General features: G+C 41.3%; 1 protein-coding gene across 1 annotated transcript in view; it reads left to right on the top strand.

Annotated features, from left to right (window-relative positions):
* Positions 1 to 18,767, top strand: part of grm1b (glutamate receptor, metabotropic 1b) — a gene marked incomplete at its 3' end in the record, with an annotated part of 20,577 nt that extends 1,810 nt beyond the window's left edge. Inside the window, exons 3-10 of the mRNA XM_079528349.1 lie at positions 49 to 864; positions 2,485 to 2,734; positions 6,547 to 6,782; positions 9,936 to 10,179; positions 10,533 to 10,701; positions 10,957 to 11,083; positions 16,454 to 17,381; positions 17,897 to 18,767. Of these exons, the coding sequence (XP_079384475.1) occupies positions 162 to 864; positions 2,485 to 2,734; positions 6,547 to 6,782; positions 9,936 to 10,179; positions 10,533 to 10,701; positions 10,957 to 11,083; positions 16,454 to 17,381; positions 17,897 to 18,767 (3,528 nt within the window). The 5' untranslated portion in view covers positions 49 to 161. The remainder of the gene's footprint in view (positions 1 to 48; positions 865 to 2,484; positions 2,735 to 6,546; positions 6,783 to 9,935; positions 10,180 to 10,532; positions 10,702 to 10,956; positions 11,084 to 16,453; positions 17,382 to 17,896) is intronic.

The following is an 18,767-nucleotide window of genomic DNA, read 5'->3' as shown; positions in this document are numbered from 1 at the left end:
ATACATAAAACATGAGTTAAATATCCCTCATCCCTCATCATCATGCAGGAGGACATCATTGAGGGAGAAATGACAGAGTTGATGGTTCCTTCATGAAGAAGTGGCTATATGGATCTCCATTATGACCAAGTGGACAAGATTCTATCAACACCTGTGACACAATGTGGAATATGATCTACCTGACTACAATAAGCATTTTCAGTTTCTTTGAGGTCTTTGTATCGGCCACTAACAGATATGAGAGGTCTGCACCAAGGGCTGCCTCACGTTTGGTGGCCAGAATGGATGGGGATATTATAATTGGTGCACTCTTCTCCGTCCATCACCAGCCCTCTGCGGATTGGGTAGCTGAGAGGAAATGTGGCGAGGTCCGGGAACAATATGGGATCCAAAGGGTAGAGGCAATGTTTCATACATTAGACCGCATCAACGCGGACCCAAACTTGTTACCCAACATCACCCTGGGCTGTGAGATCAGAGACTCTTGTTGGCATTCCTCTGTGGCTTTAGAGCAGAGTATCGAATTCATCAGAGACTCACTCATCTCCATACGGGATGAGAAGGACGGAGGCTCAAAGTGGTGCCTTGAAGAAGGTCCTAACTATCAGCCACCACCCACCAAGAAGCCCATCGTAGGGGTCATTGGGCCTGGCTCGAGCTCAGTCGCAATTCAGGTCCAGAACCTTCTGCAGCTTTTCAATATCCCCCAGATTGCGTACTCTGCAACCAGTATTGATCTCAGTGACAAAACCTTGTTCCAGTACTTCCTTAGGGTTGTGCCCTCTGATACTCTTCAAGCCAGAGCCATCTTAGACATTGTCAAACGCTACAACTGGACCTATGTGTCAGCAGTGCATACTGAGGGTAAGACACATTTTGTTGCTGACAGTTATGATTACTGTGATTACTTGCGCAAGCAGAGCGTGCAAGTAATGTTATCAGTCAGGTGCTACGATGCGTATGTCCCTTAGCAGCATATGATATGACGTCATATGCTGGCACGAAGCAGACCGTGCAGGTATGTTTTCCGTCATGCTACGAAGCGTATGTCCCATGACGTGATGAAGATATGTACCAATGTCCCTTAGCAGCATATGATATGACGTCATATGCTGGCACGGGACATACGGAAGCAGACCGTGCAGGTATGTTTTCCGTCATGCTACGAAGCGTATGTCTCATGACGTGATGAAGATATGTACCAATGCCAGGGTATAATTGCTTTACGATGGTGACGTAATGATGATATGTTTCGGTGTCGGGTGGATTAAAGGGACATACGCATAAAACCACCCGAGTAACCACATTATACCACTAACCAACTCAGAAATTACATATACATACATATAGACGTATACATATATCATATAAGCATATGACGTGATGAATATATGTACCAATGCCAGGGTATAAATTGGTTATCGATGGTGACGTAACGATGACATGTTTCAGTGTCGGGTGGACTAAAGGTAATGCCCCTATGTATACATGTATGTAATCTGACACCACTGCCAATAACAGGCATAAGTAATCATTACCATACTTCAAAATACTACTTTATTTCCTCCAAAAGCAAGGTATGTAGCAAATAGCTAAACCTAATAATTCAATATTGCAAACGTTCTTTCACAGAGAGGCTGAGATTTGAAAGTTTGTAGCGGTCAACAGTACTTGCACGCTCTGCTTGCGCACTAGTGTGCCATTTATGGCCTACTTGTGTGCAACAAGCAAGTAGGCACTCGACAGAGTGCAGTTCTAGTTCTTAAATGAGAGAGAGAGAGAGAGAATACCACCAAAGTTAGCAGCAAACAAACAAAATACAAAGAAAAAAGGAAAACAAAAAAATAATCATTTGGGTGATGCCATGTCAGGGAATGATTTGCCTTTCTAAAACAATCTGTAATCTTGTTTAGTTGCTTGCATCAGCCACTACCACAACGTCCATTTGGCAGCAAACCTTTACAAAGAGATTCTGGACCAATTACCAAATAGTGGTATTTTATTCTAGACTTTAAGCTGCATAGTATCTAGCACAGAACTCTGCAGCACTCTGATGTCTGATTCGGAACAATACACATCAATTTTGATAATGACAAATTTCGACACAAGATATTTTGTAATTAAACCCATTTAAGAGTGTAAGGACCTAAACTGTTAGCTGCTGGATTATAATAATCTCCCTATGAACAACATCACAATTTCCGCATATGCATACTCAAAGTAACTGCTGCAACGCTTAAGCAAGGTATACACTCCAATTGGTTGTGCGGGGAAAGTCCTAAGTGTGAATGTGACTTGATGAGCAGCACGTGTTCAAAAAGAGCATGTTTGCTCAGCAAATCATTCCTGGATTAAAACAAAACAAAAAAACAAACAAAAAACTTTACTGTCAACGCTTAGATAGTCTCACATTTATGTGGAACACAAAAAAATATTGCCTGTTCAATGAAAACCTATACTTATTTTCTTTTTCTCACATCACAGGTAACTATGGAGAAAGTGGAATGGAAGCCTTCAAAGAGCTTGCAGCCCATGAAGGCCTGTGCATTGCCAATTCTGACAAGATTTACAGCAATGCGGGGGAGAGGCACTATGACAGGCTTCTGAGGAAGCTGCGTGAACGTCTTCCCAAAGCGAGAGTAGTTGTTTGCTTCTGTGAAGGCATGACTGTCCGAGGTATACTCATGGCTATGAGACGTCTTGGTGTTGCTGGGGAGTTCCTCCTAATTGGCAGGTTTGTTTCCCGATTACACTACACTGGATTCCTGTTTAACAATCAAACTTAAGAAATGTTATAAACCAAGTTTAAATAGGCAGAATTATGTCACCTGGCTTATACAAAACATCTTATATTCTCAGACTTAATGCTCTTAAATGTTCTCAAGTCTAGATCAAAGGCCAAAGGTTATTTTACTTTTCCCATCAGGGCCCGTAAACTGTGGAAAAGGTTGTCTGAGTAAATTAAGGCTACAAGCTCAATGTTTGTCATTTAGTAAATAACCTGTAAAACCCGGGCCACATCCGGTCAAAGTGGACATTTTGGCCTAAGAGACATGCTAATGGAAAACCACAGGGTGTGCATTAATATTATCAAGCGAGTATTGTGTGAAAGTGGAATCTTATTTGACATAAGGGTGGTCAAATCAGTAGGGTTTAGCCTCTGGGAAACATAAAGGTGCACTGCAAATTCCATGGCAATCCATCAGCCGTTTTCAACATCATCTTTGGGACTAAAGTAGTAACGATCAAACAATCAACATAGCCATCCTTAGAGCTAGCAGAGCTAATAAAAACCCATACAGATGCAGATGATAATATTATCCCTCATGTTTTTTTTATTATCCATAAAACGTTTCGCAGATGTGACTTATATTAATTGGAATGCCTTCTGACTGAGGGCAGCATTCAATTTCAGGGACATGAAATTTGAAAAGACCAAAATGTAATTAAGAAATTAGAAATGAGAAAGCACTTGAAAATGCATTTCCATGCCAGCTAACAAGGAAAAGTGCATTTCCACTTTCATGTTTTATTCCTGTTGTGACAGTTTCACTTCTACATTGTCCATACAGTTCTGTGCACAGTGTCACACAGACAGGTCACACGTCTTTATCTCTCCTGGTTGTAACAGAATTGGGGCTAATGTTCTTGCCTTAAGATCATAGATACCGGTAACTAAATCAGAGACTGCCATTGCATTAAATCACCTGTTACAATATTCAAAAAGACGCAGAAAAGGTTATGCAGAATTCAGATAGAACCGAGATAATCTTTTCCTTCTACACTTGTACCCAGGAGTAGCAGAAGATGCTTTGAGTCAGGCTCAGTCATAAATAATGCATAAATGAGCCCTCCCTCTCAATGTCAGATCACAGGCAGGCTGGGCTAATATGGGACAGCACCTCCAGCGTAAGCTGCAGATCGAGGACTAGCAAGCATCAAAGCTCACATCAGCACTTACTGTATACTAGACGTTTTTCTCTGCTGAATCCCAGCTTACTTCCAATCCTGTCAGGGGTAGTCAGAGCAAGCTTACTGAAATGGGAATAGGGTTCTTGGTTAATACACTATATACAGAGAGTGGTGCATTAACAAAGCAGTGATTTTATTCACAAATGTTGATGAGGACTAGGGCATGGCGTAAAAGGGGTCCTGATGAGAATCATGTACTCAAATTCTTGAATAAAGTGTAGCATCCGTCTTAATTCTTCCAGCTGATTTACACTGCTTAGTCTCCATAAAGGAGAAGGAGGACATGAATTTGGCGTGGCTGTGGGTTTTTTTTCTGGGTCAAGGAGACTACTGAAAAGGGAAAAGGCTTTTTTAGAGCAATGCAGTAACTGAACAATTGCAGGCCTGTGCAATGGGCCAATCAGAATGCCTGAGGTGCTGGTCACTAGCCATCCATCCTCGGCTCTTAGGGCAAATGGATGTTACCATGGCTGGCCAGGCAAATGGCCAATACCATGCATAATACAAAAACAGTGCTCATCACCAGGAGTCTAAAATAAGACAGTGATTTCAAGTACAGTAAGTAATCAAGAATCAATCAATAATAGAATACAATAGAATCTCAGAGGAGAAATGTGACAATTTTGTCATTCACATATTGCTCTAAAGTCCAAATTATACTTTGATTGGGCTTCACAATATTGCCAAATATTTGCATAGAGGTTTGTACTACTACTTCTTATTTGAGTGCGTTGATGTCAGAGATGTCGGTTCTTGGCAGACAGTGTGCTGGAATGGAGAGTATGATGCTGAGAAACAGATGGCTGGATATCTCTGCTGTCATAGATAACGGCCTTTGCCCATTTGTAGCTCAAATGCTATACTTCAACAAAATGTACACAGTAATACAGCTGGCAAGCCTGGCATAGGACACTTGAGTTACAATAGGCTAATAAAATAGTCATTGTTTTCCCACAATGTTGGAGGATCAATGAAGTATTGTCTTGTTGGATCATGGCAGTACTGCACTTTAAACTTATTAACAGAGGTAAGTGTGTGTTGTCCTGGAATTTATAATTTATAAACAATATGTCACCATTATGCAGATTCCATTTAACAATACTTACCATTCCTTGTTTACCACCATCGTTCCTCACTCAGTAATAGTGATACAACACTTGCATGATGTAGAAATCTGCTCAGAAATTTCTCACAGCATTTGGAAAGTACACACTGTCACGACTGCTGGTAGCAGGATAACAGGAAACGGGAATACAGGGAAGGACACACGGAGGACAGACGACTAAGGCAGATCTTCTGCAGCTCAGTGAGGTACAAAGGCTTCAGCATATGAGAAAGGCATGGATCAAAACCAAAAAAGCAGCCCAACATGGGCAAACAAATTCAAAAGGAACCCAAAATTCAATGATCAGCCAAAGGTTCAAACAGGCAGTTCAGGCATACAGAAACAGGCTTGGTTTTTATTATTATTATTATTATTATTATTATTATTATTATTATTATTATTATTATTATTATTATTATTATATTATTATTACCATTATTATACGATATTATTACTTTGTTGTATGCGAAATAGTGACTATAAGCTCACGTTGAGATTATAGATACTGTATGCTATTGTTGCCATTTTTGAAAAATCTGAACATAAAAAAGATATGACCAAAACAAAGACACGTAGTTAAAGTGCAAGTGAGGGAAAGTGGAAACAAGTGAGAGAGTGGGGGAAGTAGGCTAGGTAACTGCAGGCTGATGAGAAAATTGGGAACAGATGTATACAGTTGGAGGCCATCGATATTGTCCTTTTCTTTTTGTTGAGGTTTGCGTGATCTGCGCAAAAGGACAGTTAACCCATTTTGGGCGGGAACCCCTTTTGGTGTTTTAAACATTATGTTATAATTTAGCTATTGAAAATAGCAGATCTACAAGCTCATAGCGCGCCACCAGAGCTTGTAGGTCTGCTATTTTTGAAAAATCGTGAAAATATTTATTTCAGAAAACTGGAGGATTTAGAGGGATTTTTTTAAATTTTGAGGTCAGGCCTAAATGGGTCAAATGATAAGGGACAATATCGGTGGCACCCAACTGTAGATGCATGCATGTACAGTAGTAACATGGCTACATGCACTACTCTACTGCACTTCACCTAAGCAATTAATCTCCCTGGTCTAGTGCCTTAAGGAGGATGGATGCCCTCATTACTGTCTTTGGGGTCTGGGGGTCTGAGAGGTTGCAGACCCCAATAACAATATATCAAGCTGAAACCCAACTGTATCCAGCATGTGATACACACAAACTTTGATAGTATCTTCACTCTTTATAAACAAGGCCGTATAAGATGATTATTTTAGAAATGTAAATATTTCATGAGCCCCTATTTGGAAAAGTGATGCCTAAAATGATCAGTAGCCATGATGGATGTAAATTATTTCAAGGCATTTCCATGTTTTTGGACAGTACAGGAGAGACATATGAGGACAGGGAATAGAGAGGAAATAAACAATGAAAACGATTCAGCGATTAAATTCAGTAGATGTTTCATTCTTTTGTAAAAATTCTGTTCCTCCTATTCAGTGATGGGTGGGCAGACAGAAATGAAGTTGTGGAGGGATATGAAGAAGAGGCTGTGGGCGGCATCACTGTAAAACTGCAGTCAGAAGAGGTCACCTCCTTCGATGACTACTTCCTGAAACTCAAGCTTAGTACCAACACCCGCAACCCCTGGTTCCCAGAGTTCTGGCAGTACCGCTTTCAATGCCGCCTCTTCGGACACCCACTGGAGAACACAAATTATGCAAGGAACTGCTCAGGTAGATAAACAGTTACTCAGACGACTTGCTCTGATGATGGACTCCATCACTCCACAAGACATTACAACCTGTCTTGTGGATTTTCAGTTTTTTAAATGTCAATCTGAACATCAGTTTGTCTATTGTAGCTGCTCAGTCAGTGTGTTCTGTAACATGTCACAATGCCTAAAGTAAGGCTGTAACACTTTATTTAATTATTAATTCGTTTTGCAACAGGGAATATTTTCTATATAATCAACTTAATAATACATATTTTTTTCATATTCATTTTGTGACATTCGACTCAACAGAGGATGATCTAGAACTAGGTAATTGAATGCTTTTCAAATCAGCACTTTAGAAAGGGTGAAAGCAAACATAAGCATAAGCTCTTGATAACTTGAAACAATGCTCAACAAGCATGTTTCAAAATATATTTGACATTTTTTCACAAATTAATTTTACACGTGTTTATTTATTTATTTATTTATTTATATGTTTTTGAAACACTATGCAATCAGCCTATAGTATATTTACGTTTTCAAACCAAATGTATAATTTGTTACTATTGCTTATTTAAATGTCCCACATTACCACAAATAAACAATTTTATACAAAAGAAACACAGTAAGTGTATTGAAACGTAAATATAAGATTCTGCATGCAATGCAACAACAGTAAACCAACATCATTTTTGGAATTTCAATTAAATTCTCCCACAGTTTATTTTTTTCCATTCCATTTCCCTTCCAGACATTATTTCTAACCATATTTCCTTTGCAGTATTTACAAAAACAGAGCTTACATTCCTTAATCTGCAAAAACATCAAGCTTCCTCTCATTCTTGCAGTCCACTTTATGTTTTTTAATAAATTTACAACAGTAATTCATTGTTTGTTTGTCATGAGAGATATAGTTATTGTTTGCTGTTCTGTCACATCTATTGTTTATGTGTTGTTCTCGTTGTTTTGGTGTAGAACTTCAAGATGGTGAGTCTATCGCTCTGGACCCATAATGCTCCTCACTTTGACAATATACATAGAGGTTAACTTCTTCCCATCTGATTTAAATAGTCCATTGACAATATTCACACAGTGGCCACTTTGTTTTTACTTCATACTTGGGTGGTGGACATATAAAGTAAGCAAAATGTTGGCCGCTTGAATATAGTCAGTTGGATGAATCATTCTGAATTTCAATAGACCATCAAACTTCAGTTGACCTCTAATATATGAAGCTATTGGGATGTTTTTTTTATGATTAATGCACAGGAGTGAGAGCACGGCAATTGGTCTGGTCTGCACTGTGGTCTCACACCTATTTTTGTTATTTAGATAGATATTAAAACAGCCCAATAACATTTAAGTGAGTTGCCAACAATGGTTGGTCTGGCTTAAGTTGCATGTTGCCACAGCATAGCCATATAGCCACTGTGTAATAAAACATTTTTTTTTAGATACACAACCAATTGTGTCCCTGCACAATGCAAATGTATTCATGTGAAATTACCTCTTTGAATTATGCAAAATCTGTCCTTGTGTGTGGATTTGCCACAAATCTGATTTAGTGAAGCATACACTGGTCATCCTTTTGCATGCAGAAAATGACTGATGAATGACAGGGAGTGAGAGACAAGGAGGTGGTCAAACTGAAGGAGCTGTTGAACTAGGTCATAACTGTTAGTCTGATGCTTTCCCCTGCTGCTACTCCTCTAAACTGATTTGTTTGTACAGTATGTCCTATAGCATCACTAGTCTCAGATTCCTTTTACTTGCCATGACTTGATTTAACATGCTAGAGCAATAAGCACATCAGCAATGGATGATGTTAATAAACATGCCCTCCTTGTGTACAGTAAGTTACCCCTCCCAATAACGTTTTGTTTGTTTGGGAATCTAACCCGACACTCAATTTAAAAGCAAAATGTGTGTTTCTATTGGACTCGAGCATGATATATTAAAGGGTAATTTAGGTGGCAAATAAAGTGAAGATGTGATATATATTGCAGAATTAAAATGGTCAGTCAATTAAACCAATTTATTATGGCAGTTGTCATGTTCAAAATAGTAACCGAAACCAAATAGTGCTATTGAGCAAGTAGACTAAACTACTGTATTTAAAATTAAATGACAATGTTCACTGTCTTGAGTGGTGGCTAATAATCAGGAAAGCTAAACCAATTATCTTGAAACCACTATTTCTTTCTTTCTTTCTTTCTTTCTTTCTTTCTTTCTTTCTTTCTACATAGTAGGCTACAGAAGCTATCAAGAGCAAGCGTGCCCTCTGCATACTGTATAGTACAAGTGATAATTTTGGCTTTTGTGTATACAAAATAGGACAGTTTGGTGCCAAAGTATCCTACGCTCTGGCAGGCTGTGTGCCAAGTTACAAATGCAGCTATGCTCGCTCACAATGTCAGAAAATACATTATTTATTATTATTATTTTCGGAGTTGTCAACTTTGTGCACATCATTCATTGCTGTACCAAAATACATTTAAAGTGAGGATTTTAATGATTATGATGACTAATATAAAGTTGTACAATCAATCAGTACAGTATATTTAACCACAAAGCTACGGAATAGTAGATGCTTGTACAGCTTTTAGCTTGCAGTACACTGAAATGATAGGGTGTGTTTGAACATCATATACTCTCAAAATATGAAACATTCTGGTCTCCTTCACCCACCATGTTTGTCTGGGAAGAAGTAAATATAAAGAGTAAAAGGTGTGAATTAATTAGTTAATTGCTTTAATTCATTGCTTGATTATACGTGTAACAACAGCAGTTTAGAGTTGAAAGACTAATCGAATCCTGAGTTATAAATTCAGAAATGGATAGTCAAGCCATGGTAACAAGGATCCTTTGAAGCCATATTCAAATCATCCCATCTCTTTGATTCCCTCTCCCGCCGAAGCAAAGACGTGTGTAATCCTGTTTCCAAATCCCAAGTATATTTAAAATAAACTTTGAACACCCTATCACTCCTTTGTAACAGTTTTGCACCACATCCAACACACATACTGTGTGGGATATTGTAGCTACACAACACGTAACACGCTAATGCTTGCAGCATCAAAGTAAATACTGCACATACAGCAATTTGATCCTTCACAGGTTTGTCAAAGCGTACGCAGACCATTATCTTTATCATGTTCTTATACATTGGCAGGCTATGAAAGTCTGGAGGACAACTACGTTCAAGATAGCAAGATGGGATTCGTCATCAATGCCATTTTGGCCATGGCCCACGGCTTGCATGATTTGCACACCCATGTATGTCCTGGCCCCGGCATCTGTGAAGCCATGGACCCCGTTGATGGCAGGCAGCTGCTGGAGTCCCTGCTTATGACTACCTTTGCAGGCGTGTCCGGAGAGAATATAGGGTTTGATGAAAATGGGGACTCGCCTGGCAGGTATGTCAAACTTTCTCTGTTGAAGCATAATGCTGGTGAAAATAATTTAAAAGTGCTCTGCAAGCAACAATGAATTAATTAATTACACTCATTTATATTGATTGATTGATTGATTGATTGATTGATTGATTGATTGATTGATTGATTGAATAGTTTATTAGTCAGAAATATAAACAGCGTGAGGTACAGTCAGACATTAAGGCTAAAGAAATAACCCAGAATCTGGAGCTATGCATTTTAGATGATGCTGGATACTATTCACATTTCTTTTTAAAAACATTTAAAGTCTTTGTACTAGAAGCAGTTTTTCACCTGCCGTTTCCTCTGACCCAAGGCCTTTTGTCCACCATCAGGTATGAGATTATGAACCTGCAGCATGTGGAGCCTGGTGTATATGACTACATCAATGTGGGCTCTTGGCACAAGGGCATGCTCATTATTGATGACTACATGATCCAGATGAACCGTAGTGAGATGGTGCGCTCGGTCTGCAGCGAGCCTTGCTCCAAAGGAGAGATCAAGGTGCAGGAAGCTTTTATTTAATATATTTTTGTTTTAACCCCAAAGTATAACTTACTCTACCTTTAATGCCCTAGGCCTAGTTCATTATACAAGCGTGTCGCACAAAAGTACATGTACAAGGTTTCTAGGTTCTTGTTTTTTCTGTGACCCAAATTTTCTGAGGCACTGCTTAAGAGCTTATTGTATGATGCTCTGGATAAGAGCGTCTGCTAAATGTCTAAAATGATAAATTGTGTTATTATGGTTGTGATTCAGGTGATCAGGAAAGGGGAGGTGAGCTGCTGTTGGATCTGCACAGCCTGCAAGGACAACGAGATTGTCCAGGATGAGTTCACGTGCAAGGCCTGTGACATGGGCTGGTGGCCTGACGAGGAACTAGAAGGTGTGTTTCACCCCTATAAAACCCAGTATATACATTCGGCTGCACTCCTCCAGAGATGCTTAATGACAACAGCCATCTCTCTCTCCCTCCCCTCAGAGTGCGAGGAAGAGGGATACCCGCCCCCACCACACACACACACACACGCACGCACGCACGCACGCACGCACGCACGCACGCAAAAATTCCTTCATTCCTAATGCCATTAAGGCACTAAATGATACCATGTCTCGCTAGATTTGTTTTTTTATGTATTTGCCACTGTTGTCCTGCATTTTTGCCATGAAGATAATTGTGTAGGTGTTGTTTCTGTTGTTGTTGCTGTTTGTTTTTACTGTTGTTTGAGACCGAAGACAAATTTCCACATGTGGACAATAAATGAAACAAACAAACAAACAAACAAACAAACAAACAAACAAACAATTGTTTATAGTATAGTTAATATCTAGCAAAACTGTCTAAGGGCTAAGAAGAAATTGCAGCAAATCAAACCGGTTCTGAATTTTCACAGTTGGTGTGTAAGCTGTACAGGATATGAACTCATATTTATTTCATAATATGCTGTATTTTCAGACCCAAAAAAGGCTAGTATGCAAAAGCTTTAACACTGTGCCTCATCACAACACATTTCAACAATACAATCAACTTTGCAAGAGTATGATGAACTACAGAAATAGTCCCTGTGCATCTTTCAAAATCTCGCTATAGGGGTTCAATGAACTCCCTGAACCTACCCAAACTGTGCCTATGTTTAACTTCACTATTGTCACTATGTTCAGGACAACGTTCTATTAGAATCGTAGCGTCCCTAATTCTGGGTCAACATTTGCCGAACATAACAGATTTATCTCACAACGTGTTGTGAGCTTGAGCGGCTATTGTCGACTATAAACTTTGTAGACAAGAAAAAGAGCAGACCAAGTACAGGGCCAACGGTCAACTTTACTTAAGTATTGAGGGTTTAAGTGGTTAAGATGTGCCTGTGCTGGCTGAGCAGAGCACTTTGCCAGAACTTTAGCTTCTGTGTAGCAACAGTGCATTTCGCAACAAATCCATACAAAAACATGAGCACTATACCTTGAACTGGAGAGACCACAATGAACAATAGAGTTGTATTTTAACATATTCTTTATTGAAGGAAACCCTTCAAGTTTTCTGAAAAACAAACAAACTCCCAAGACAAACACAAACCTTCCCACCCAACCCGCTACCCCAAAAAAGAGACATTTGAGTCGACAGTAAATAAGAAGGTACAATGAAGGTACAAGAGAGGAGGAAAAAACAAAAAAGACACCAGCCAAAAGAGTATCAGAGGAGATGACAGCATGTGAAACGCTTGTTGGTATAACATATTATACCCTGGAGCACGTTCTCCACCACAGGAGTCAGGGGCTGCCATAATTTCAGGAAGACGTTATATTTTTGGTTGATTGCATGCCAAATTCTCTCCATGTGTAGCACATTGCCCAAGTTTCTAATCTCCCATTGCTGAAACAGAGGGCTAGATTCTGAATTCCATTGTTGCTAAATCAAACGTTTGCACAAGGAGATGGCTTGACCCTCAAATGAATTAATAGAGGGATTAAATGCCACTGATCCAAACATAGCCGGTAGTGGATCTGGCTCAATATACTTTTTCAAGGCCTTTGATAGGTAATCAAAAATAAGGGACCAAAATTTGTTTCGTTTTGAGCAGAACCAGAATTGTTGAGCAAGTGTGCCGGTCTCCTGCTTGCCCTTATCACATAAGGGGCCTCTCAGAATTAAGGCCAATTTACTATTGATTACATAAAACAAATACTGGATGATGGAAAAGAACATTTAGGTGTATTTGGAGTTCTTCATTAACCTGATGAACCCCAGTATCTCTATTCTGTCACAAAAGGCAAAAGTAGACAAACATTTGACCAAAACAGACAATCATTAGTGCTATTTGATATAGTACAACGATAACATGCTGCCATGCCATAAATTAGCTTATTTCAGAGAATAGCTACTGTATATTGGTGTCATTCATTACAGTGCAGAAAGTTTAGTTTATCTTCCCCTGCCCTCCACCACCCACTGCTCAAGACACTTTATGCTGTCGGGATTTTTGCAGTGCTATTTCACAAACCTGTGCTGTCCTATTTTCAAAGCTTTCCCATGGCACCTGAGAAGCATTCATCATCTTCACCACTTATCCGACAGCAGCCCTACTTCACTTAGCACTTCTCTGGCCCACTTTCAAAGGCCTTCTGCATTGTTCAAAGACAAGACACTTTCTTAATACGATTTTCCTGTTTTCTTATAGGTTCATCTTTTATATTAAGAGATTTTGATATGCACTGACAAGAGAGCATGCTCAATACAGGACACTGTTACTCTCATATTCATAAATTCAACTGGAAAGGTGCTCAGTAGAGTGTAAATCTCTGCCAGAAGACATGCACTACCGCTCTCCATCTTTCTCTCTGTCAGAGGCATGTGATGGAAATGTTTTGGAGTTGTACAAATAAATGAAAAGCCCTATAGGGCAATGGAGGAAGGGATATGATGCCTGCTCACTCCTCATGCATAGGGAGGACAGTTCTCAACGGGCCTTAACATTAAGGCCCGGCCCTAACTGAGCCCTAACTGGGCCCTAACTAACACGGTTGTCCAGAACCGCCCAAAAAAGGCCTCTGCCCGGGCTCTGGACAGGGGCCCTGCCCAGGGTCCATATATGGAGGTGGCCTGTTATGACATCATTATGTCATCTACTCCAAAGACCTCCATATATGGCATAAAAGGGACACAGACATAATATCTGGGTGGGGCATGCCAACGGGCACCGCTGTAGAGGCTCCAACGCATATTATCTGGGTGGGGCATGCATTTCCAACTTGCCTTGTTCCAAGTAGGCCAGTGCCCAATGATCTCCCAATTATATGATTGTATAGATAGGATTGATAAAGTATATCATCCACACTATCCACGATTTTTGTAGCCTGATTAACCACTCTGGACCATGCTAATGCATGGTTGGCTGCGGGAGTATAGCTTTGACAGAATCAGCCAATCAGCGTAACAAAAAAGTGACATCATCTCCAGTCTCCAACCAGTTATTTAAAGTGCTCATTTGTTAATTGTGTGGTCTTCTTTCTATCAAGTTTGGTCATCAGTGGTTCTATGGCTTATTGTGCATTATTTTGCCTATAGCTTTTTGAGTGGTGTAAACCACTCCTACAACTGGCTTTGTTAGTTTGTCTGTCTGTCTGTTCGTACCAAAAAATGAGCATGGTTGCTATGGTCACCCAGTTCACACGGGTGTGATTTCATTACATCAGACATTACGTCAGACCACAGCTGATCAGTCTATATAAGACCTTACAGCACTCAGTTCACACGGGTGTGATTTCTTTTTAGGCCTGGCCTGGCCTGAAAACGTCGTGTCGGGTTTGGGCAGCATTTGAGAACTCTAGCTCCCAAGATTACATCCTAGGCAATTGGCACCAGGTGAAAATATGGGTTACAAAATGGTGGGATAAATATTTAGAAAAGAGATAATCACACCTGTGTGAAGTGAGGGGCGCTCTTATCATCGTACATCATCATACATCATCTCATTCCGGCCAATCAGAATTTGCATCCTCACCTTCGTTTTCAATGTTTGTGTTGCGCAATGTTTGTATTTACACAAACACTCAAACATTGTCCATTCATTGTCAATGGCATTTAATGTTTGTGGAAGACAAGGTTTGTGCACACACACCAAAATCTGGACATAGGAACGCCCCTCAAACAAAAAAAGAAAGGAAATGTGGCAGACAATGCCACTATAATGTCAGGAAGAAAGAGACCTCAAACCTGTGTATGTGTATGGTGTCAATCTTAACGTTGACTTGCACCGGTACTGGTACATCCCATCACGGCCATCAACCTGAGCCAGAGGAGGAGTGTAGTAATTGGCCAGTTAACAAACTACAGGCATCTGATTGACTAATGACTAGTGCCGATTCACATCCTCACGTGATGCTTATCTCATACAGCGCAGGCACACCTGAACTTCCATGTGTGGCCAAAAGCCACTGTCTGCCGGTGTCTCTTCCTGGTTTTTAGACAGTGGGTGGATGGGAATTAAGCTCCACCCACAGGGCAGAATGCCGCTGGGGCAAGCTTTTCCGGGAATCTAGCCGACGTGGCAATCTGCCGTGTGGTTGGAGCTTCATTTCCATCCACCAGCTGTCTAAAAACAGCGGCTTTTGGCCGCGCATGGAATCCTAGGTGTGTTTACACCCATAGAGCACTGAAGTCCTGACGTCACTTGCTCGTCCCCTCAATTCCCCTGGTTCACGGAAGTAATTTCTCTATGTAGAATAACATGGGGTCATCTTAAAATCGTCTCATATAAGCATTGTGGTCCAAAAATAAACAAGCTGTCTCTGCGTTATTGTCAGGGAGGTGTCTGTTTCTAGCGAAAATTTAACTAATTCAGTAGCAGTAACAATAGCGTTTTCTCTCAGTCAGTTGATTCTTCATATCCATATGAGTGCAGCGGCCTGGATGTTTATTTTTCAAAAACAGTTATTATATGAGGCGATCTAAAATCCCCTATGGGTATTACAATGCAAATAAAATACATGAACCCGTGGATTTGCGGCCTCTACCGATATTGATGTCAGACTTCGGTGCTCCAGAAATGACATAGTTGGCATTGACCATGTAGAACATTCGTGAATTGTGGTCCATGGCCTGCTGTCAGCATGCACAAGAAATATAATAATCAGCCTAGTTGTATGCTAGAAAACGTCTACCTGACAACGTCAGGAAAACTTGCATATCCTTGCAGAAATACTGATGTCAATAGTCAATATAATTAATTTCCTGCCTACATTTTAAAAGTTGTTATTTTAAAGTTAATAAAAAAACAAATACAAAAATATATATCTCTTGCAGAAATTAAAGCATATGTACATTCAGTGTCCTTGATCTGTAGCAAGAGAAGGGACCTTTTTGTAAACCAGAGTGATTTACTTTGTCCTGCTGCAATGGCCTCACTCTCCTCTGGCTATACTCTCTGTAGCCCAGCCTGGCCCTCCATGACTTGAAAGGGAGTTTATTTATAGTTGAGCTGAAAACCTACTTTAAGACTTAGTGGGTTTTCAAACTAGAATCAGATAGTCAACCTTGTGAAAACAGGGTCTGCTCGGGGTCTGTAAGCTCTGTGCATTGGATTTACCTCATGGTCTTCACTTACGAAACAAAACGTTTTTTTCACGACATTGTTCTTTCATTTATTTATTTATCTTCTTGCATCTCTGTTAATATGAACTTTTATGAATGTTTTTTCTGCATATCCTGTCGTGCTGTCGAACCGTGATATTTATCCCTCTCTTTTCTCTTCCCTTTCAGGTTGTGAGAGGATCACCCTGCGGTACCTTGAATGGAGCAATCCAGAATCCATTGTCCAAGTGGTTTTCTCCTGCTTGGGCATCCTTGTCACCTCCTTTGTGGCCTTCATCTTTGTGCTGTACCGCGACACGCCTGTGGTGAAGTCCTCCAGCCGTGAGCTGTGCTACATAATTTTGGCAGGCATCTTCCTGGGCTACATCTGCCCCTTCACCCTTATCGCTCGCCCCACTGTGGCCTCCTGCTACCTCCAGAGGCTCCTTGTTGGAACCTCTGCTGCCATGTGCTACTCTGCCCTGGTCACTAAGACCAACCGCATCGCCCGGATCCTGGCGGGCAGCAAGAAGAAAATCTGCACCCGGAAGCCCAGGTTCATGAGCGCATGGGCTCAGATGGTCATCGCCTCCATCCTGATCGGCGCTCAGATCATCTTGGAGGTCACCCTCATCATCATGGAGCCCCCTGAGCCCATCAAGTCCTATCCCAGCATCAGAGAGGTGTTCCTCATCTGCAACACCAGCAACATTGGAATGGTGGCTCCCCTGGGTTACAACGGGCTGCTCATCTTGAGTTGCACCTATTACGCCTTCAAGACACGCAACGTCCCTGCCAACTTCAACGAGGCAAAGTACATCGCCTTCACCATGTACACCACATGCATCATCTGGCTGGCTTTTGTGCCTATTTACTTTGGCAGCAACTATAAGATCATCACCACCTCCTTCTCAGTGAGCCTCAGTGTGACTGTGGCTTTAGGCTGCATGTTCACGCCAAAGATGTACATCATACTCGCCAAGCCGGAGAGAAATGTGCGCAGTGCGTTCACCACCTCTGACGTTGTGCGCATGCACGTCGGTGATGGAAAGATCGCTTGCCGGAGCAACAGCCTGCTTAACATGTTTAAGAGGAAGAAGAATGCTGGAAATGGCAGGTGGGTTCGTTGAGTAATTGAGTCTGTGAGTCCTTGCTGATGTGGCACCTCAGGGATGCTGGCACTGTCTAACTGTAATTGACTCTGAAAGGCCAACCTGTTGTCTTACTGTATTCACTCTCATAGGTGCACCTGTTGTATGGTGTGAGAGATGTAGGTCAGTACTCGATTCACACAACTATTCTAACCTTTCAACTGCCGTTATTAATTAAAACAAGCATCCCTGCATGCTGTGGGATCAGACACAGGACCACAGATGAAATATGGCAGAATAGAAAACCTACATTTTACTCTTCGTTTGTTTTATTGTTAATGAAATTGTCATAAACATAGCCTGCATATGATCTGCTTCATAAAATAACATTCCACCTTAAATGCAGTATTGTAGAGTAATTTCAAGAAATAAACAAATACAATTATATGATAAAGTCTTTTTACATGAACCAGAAATGCTGCTGCTGTCTCCACTTTTCTGGGTTCCTGTGAAATAACAGACGTCTTTATTTTGTTCATAGTTCTAATGGCAAGTCTGTGTCATGGTCTGAACCAGGTGCAAGACATCCTCCAAAAGGGGATCACATGTGGCACAGACTGTCAGTGCATGTGAAGGGACAGGAAGCGGGTTCCAATCAGATGGCTGTCATCAAACCCTTAACTAATACCTACCATAATACAAACCTGGAGTTCTCAGACCTCAGCACTAAGACTCTATACAACGTGGCCGAAGAGGAGGAGTGTGACCCTGTCAGATACAACCCTCCCGCCACCCCCCCCATCATGATGGCCCACGGGCAAATGCCCGCCAGTGGGCTCATGAAAGAGGTGGATGTGGAGGAGGTGGAGCATTATAGCCCTGAGCATCTACCTCCGCAGAATAGCGTTCTCCCCCAGCATGATATGATGGATCACCTCCAGGAGGAGGAGGTGGTTGCGGTGGTGGATAAATTTGACCGCGACGTCCCCGATTTTCGTGGTGTGATTAGCATGCCCGAGGTAGTGAGTGGAGGCATGCCCGTCTACCACCAGGCCCACCTCATCCAGCAGCATCCTGTGCTGCCCATGCAGATGGACCTGTTTGACGATGAGCCCACACCTTCTCTGGATGAGGAGGACGAGATGGAGAACGAGCAGTTTGGCCTCCTCCACGGCTACATGTACGACAACGCCCAGATTCATGACGAGGAGGAGCTGGTTCAGGTTAAACTGCCGATGGAGGATACTGTGTCTTTGATGCCTCCTCCGTCACCATTTCGAGATTGCTTGGGACCGTCGGCTACCCCCTTTCCCACCTCTCCCGTGTCTGAGTCTGTTTTGTGCACTCCTCCAAACATGACATATGCCTCTGTCATTCTGAAAGACTTCAAACCAAGTTCCTCAACTCTGTAA

The sequence above is a fragment of the Electrona antarctica genome, assembly GCF_951216825.1.
Source record: "Electrona antarctica genome assembly, chromosome: 18".
NCBI classification, from domain to species: Eukaryota; Metazoa; Chordata; class Actinopteri; order Myctophiformes; family Myctophidae; genus Electrona; species Electrona antarctica.
The sequence above is the reverse complement of the archived record's forward strand: the minus strand, read 5'-3'. Positions and strand labels throughout refer to the sequence as shown.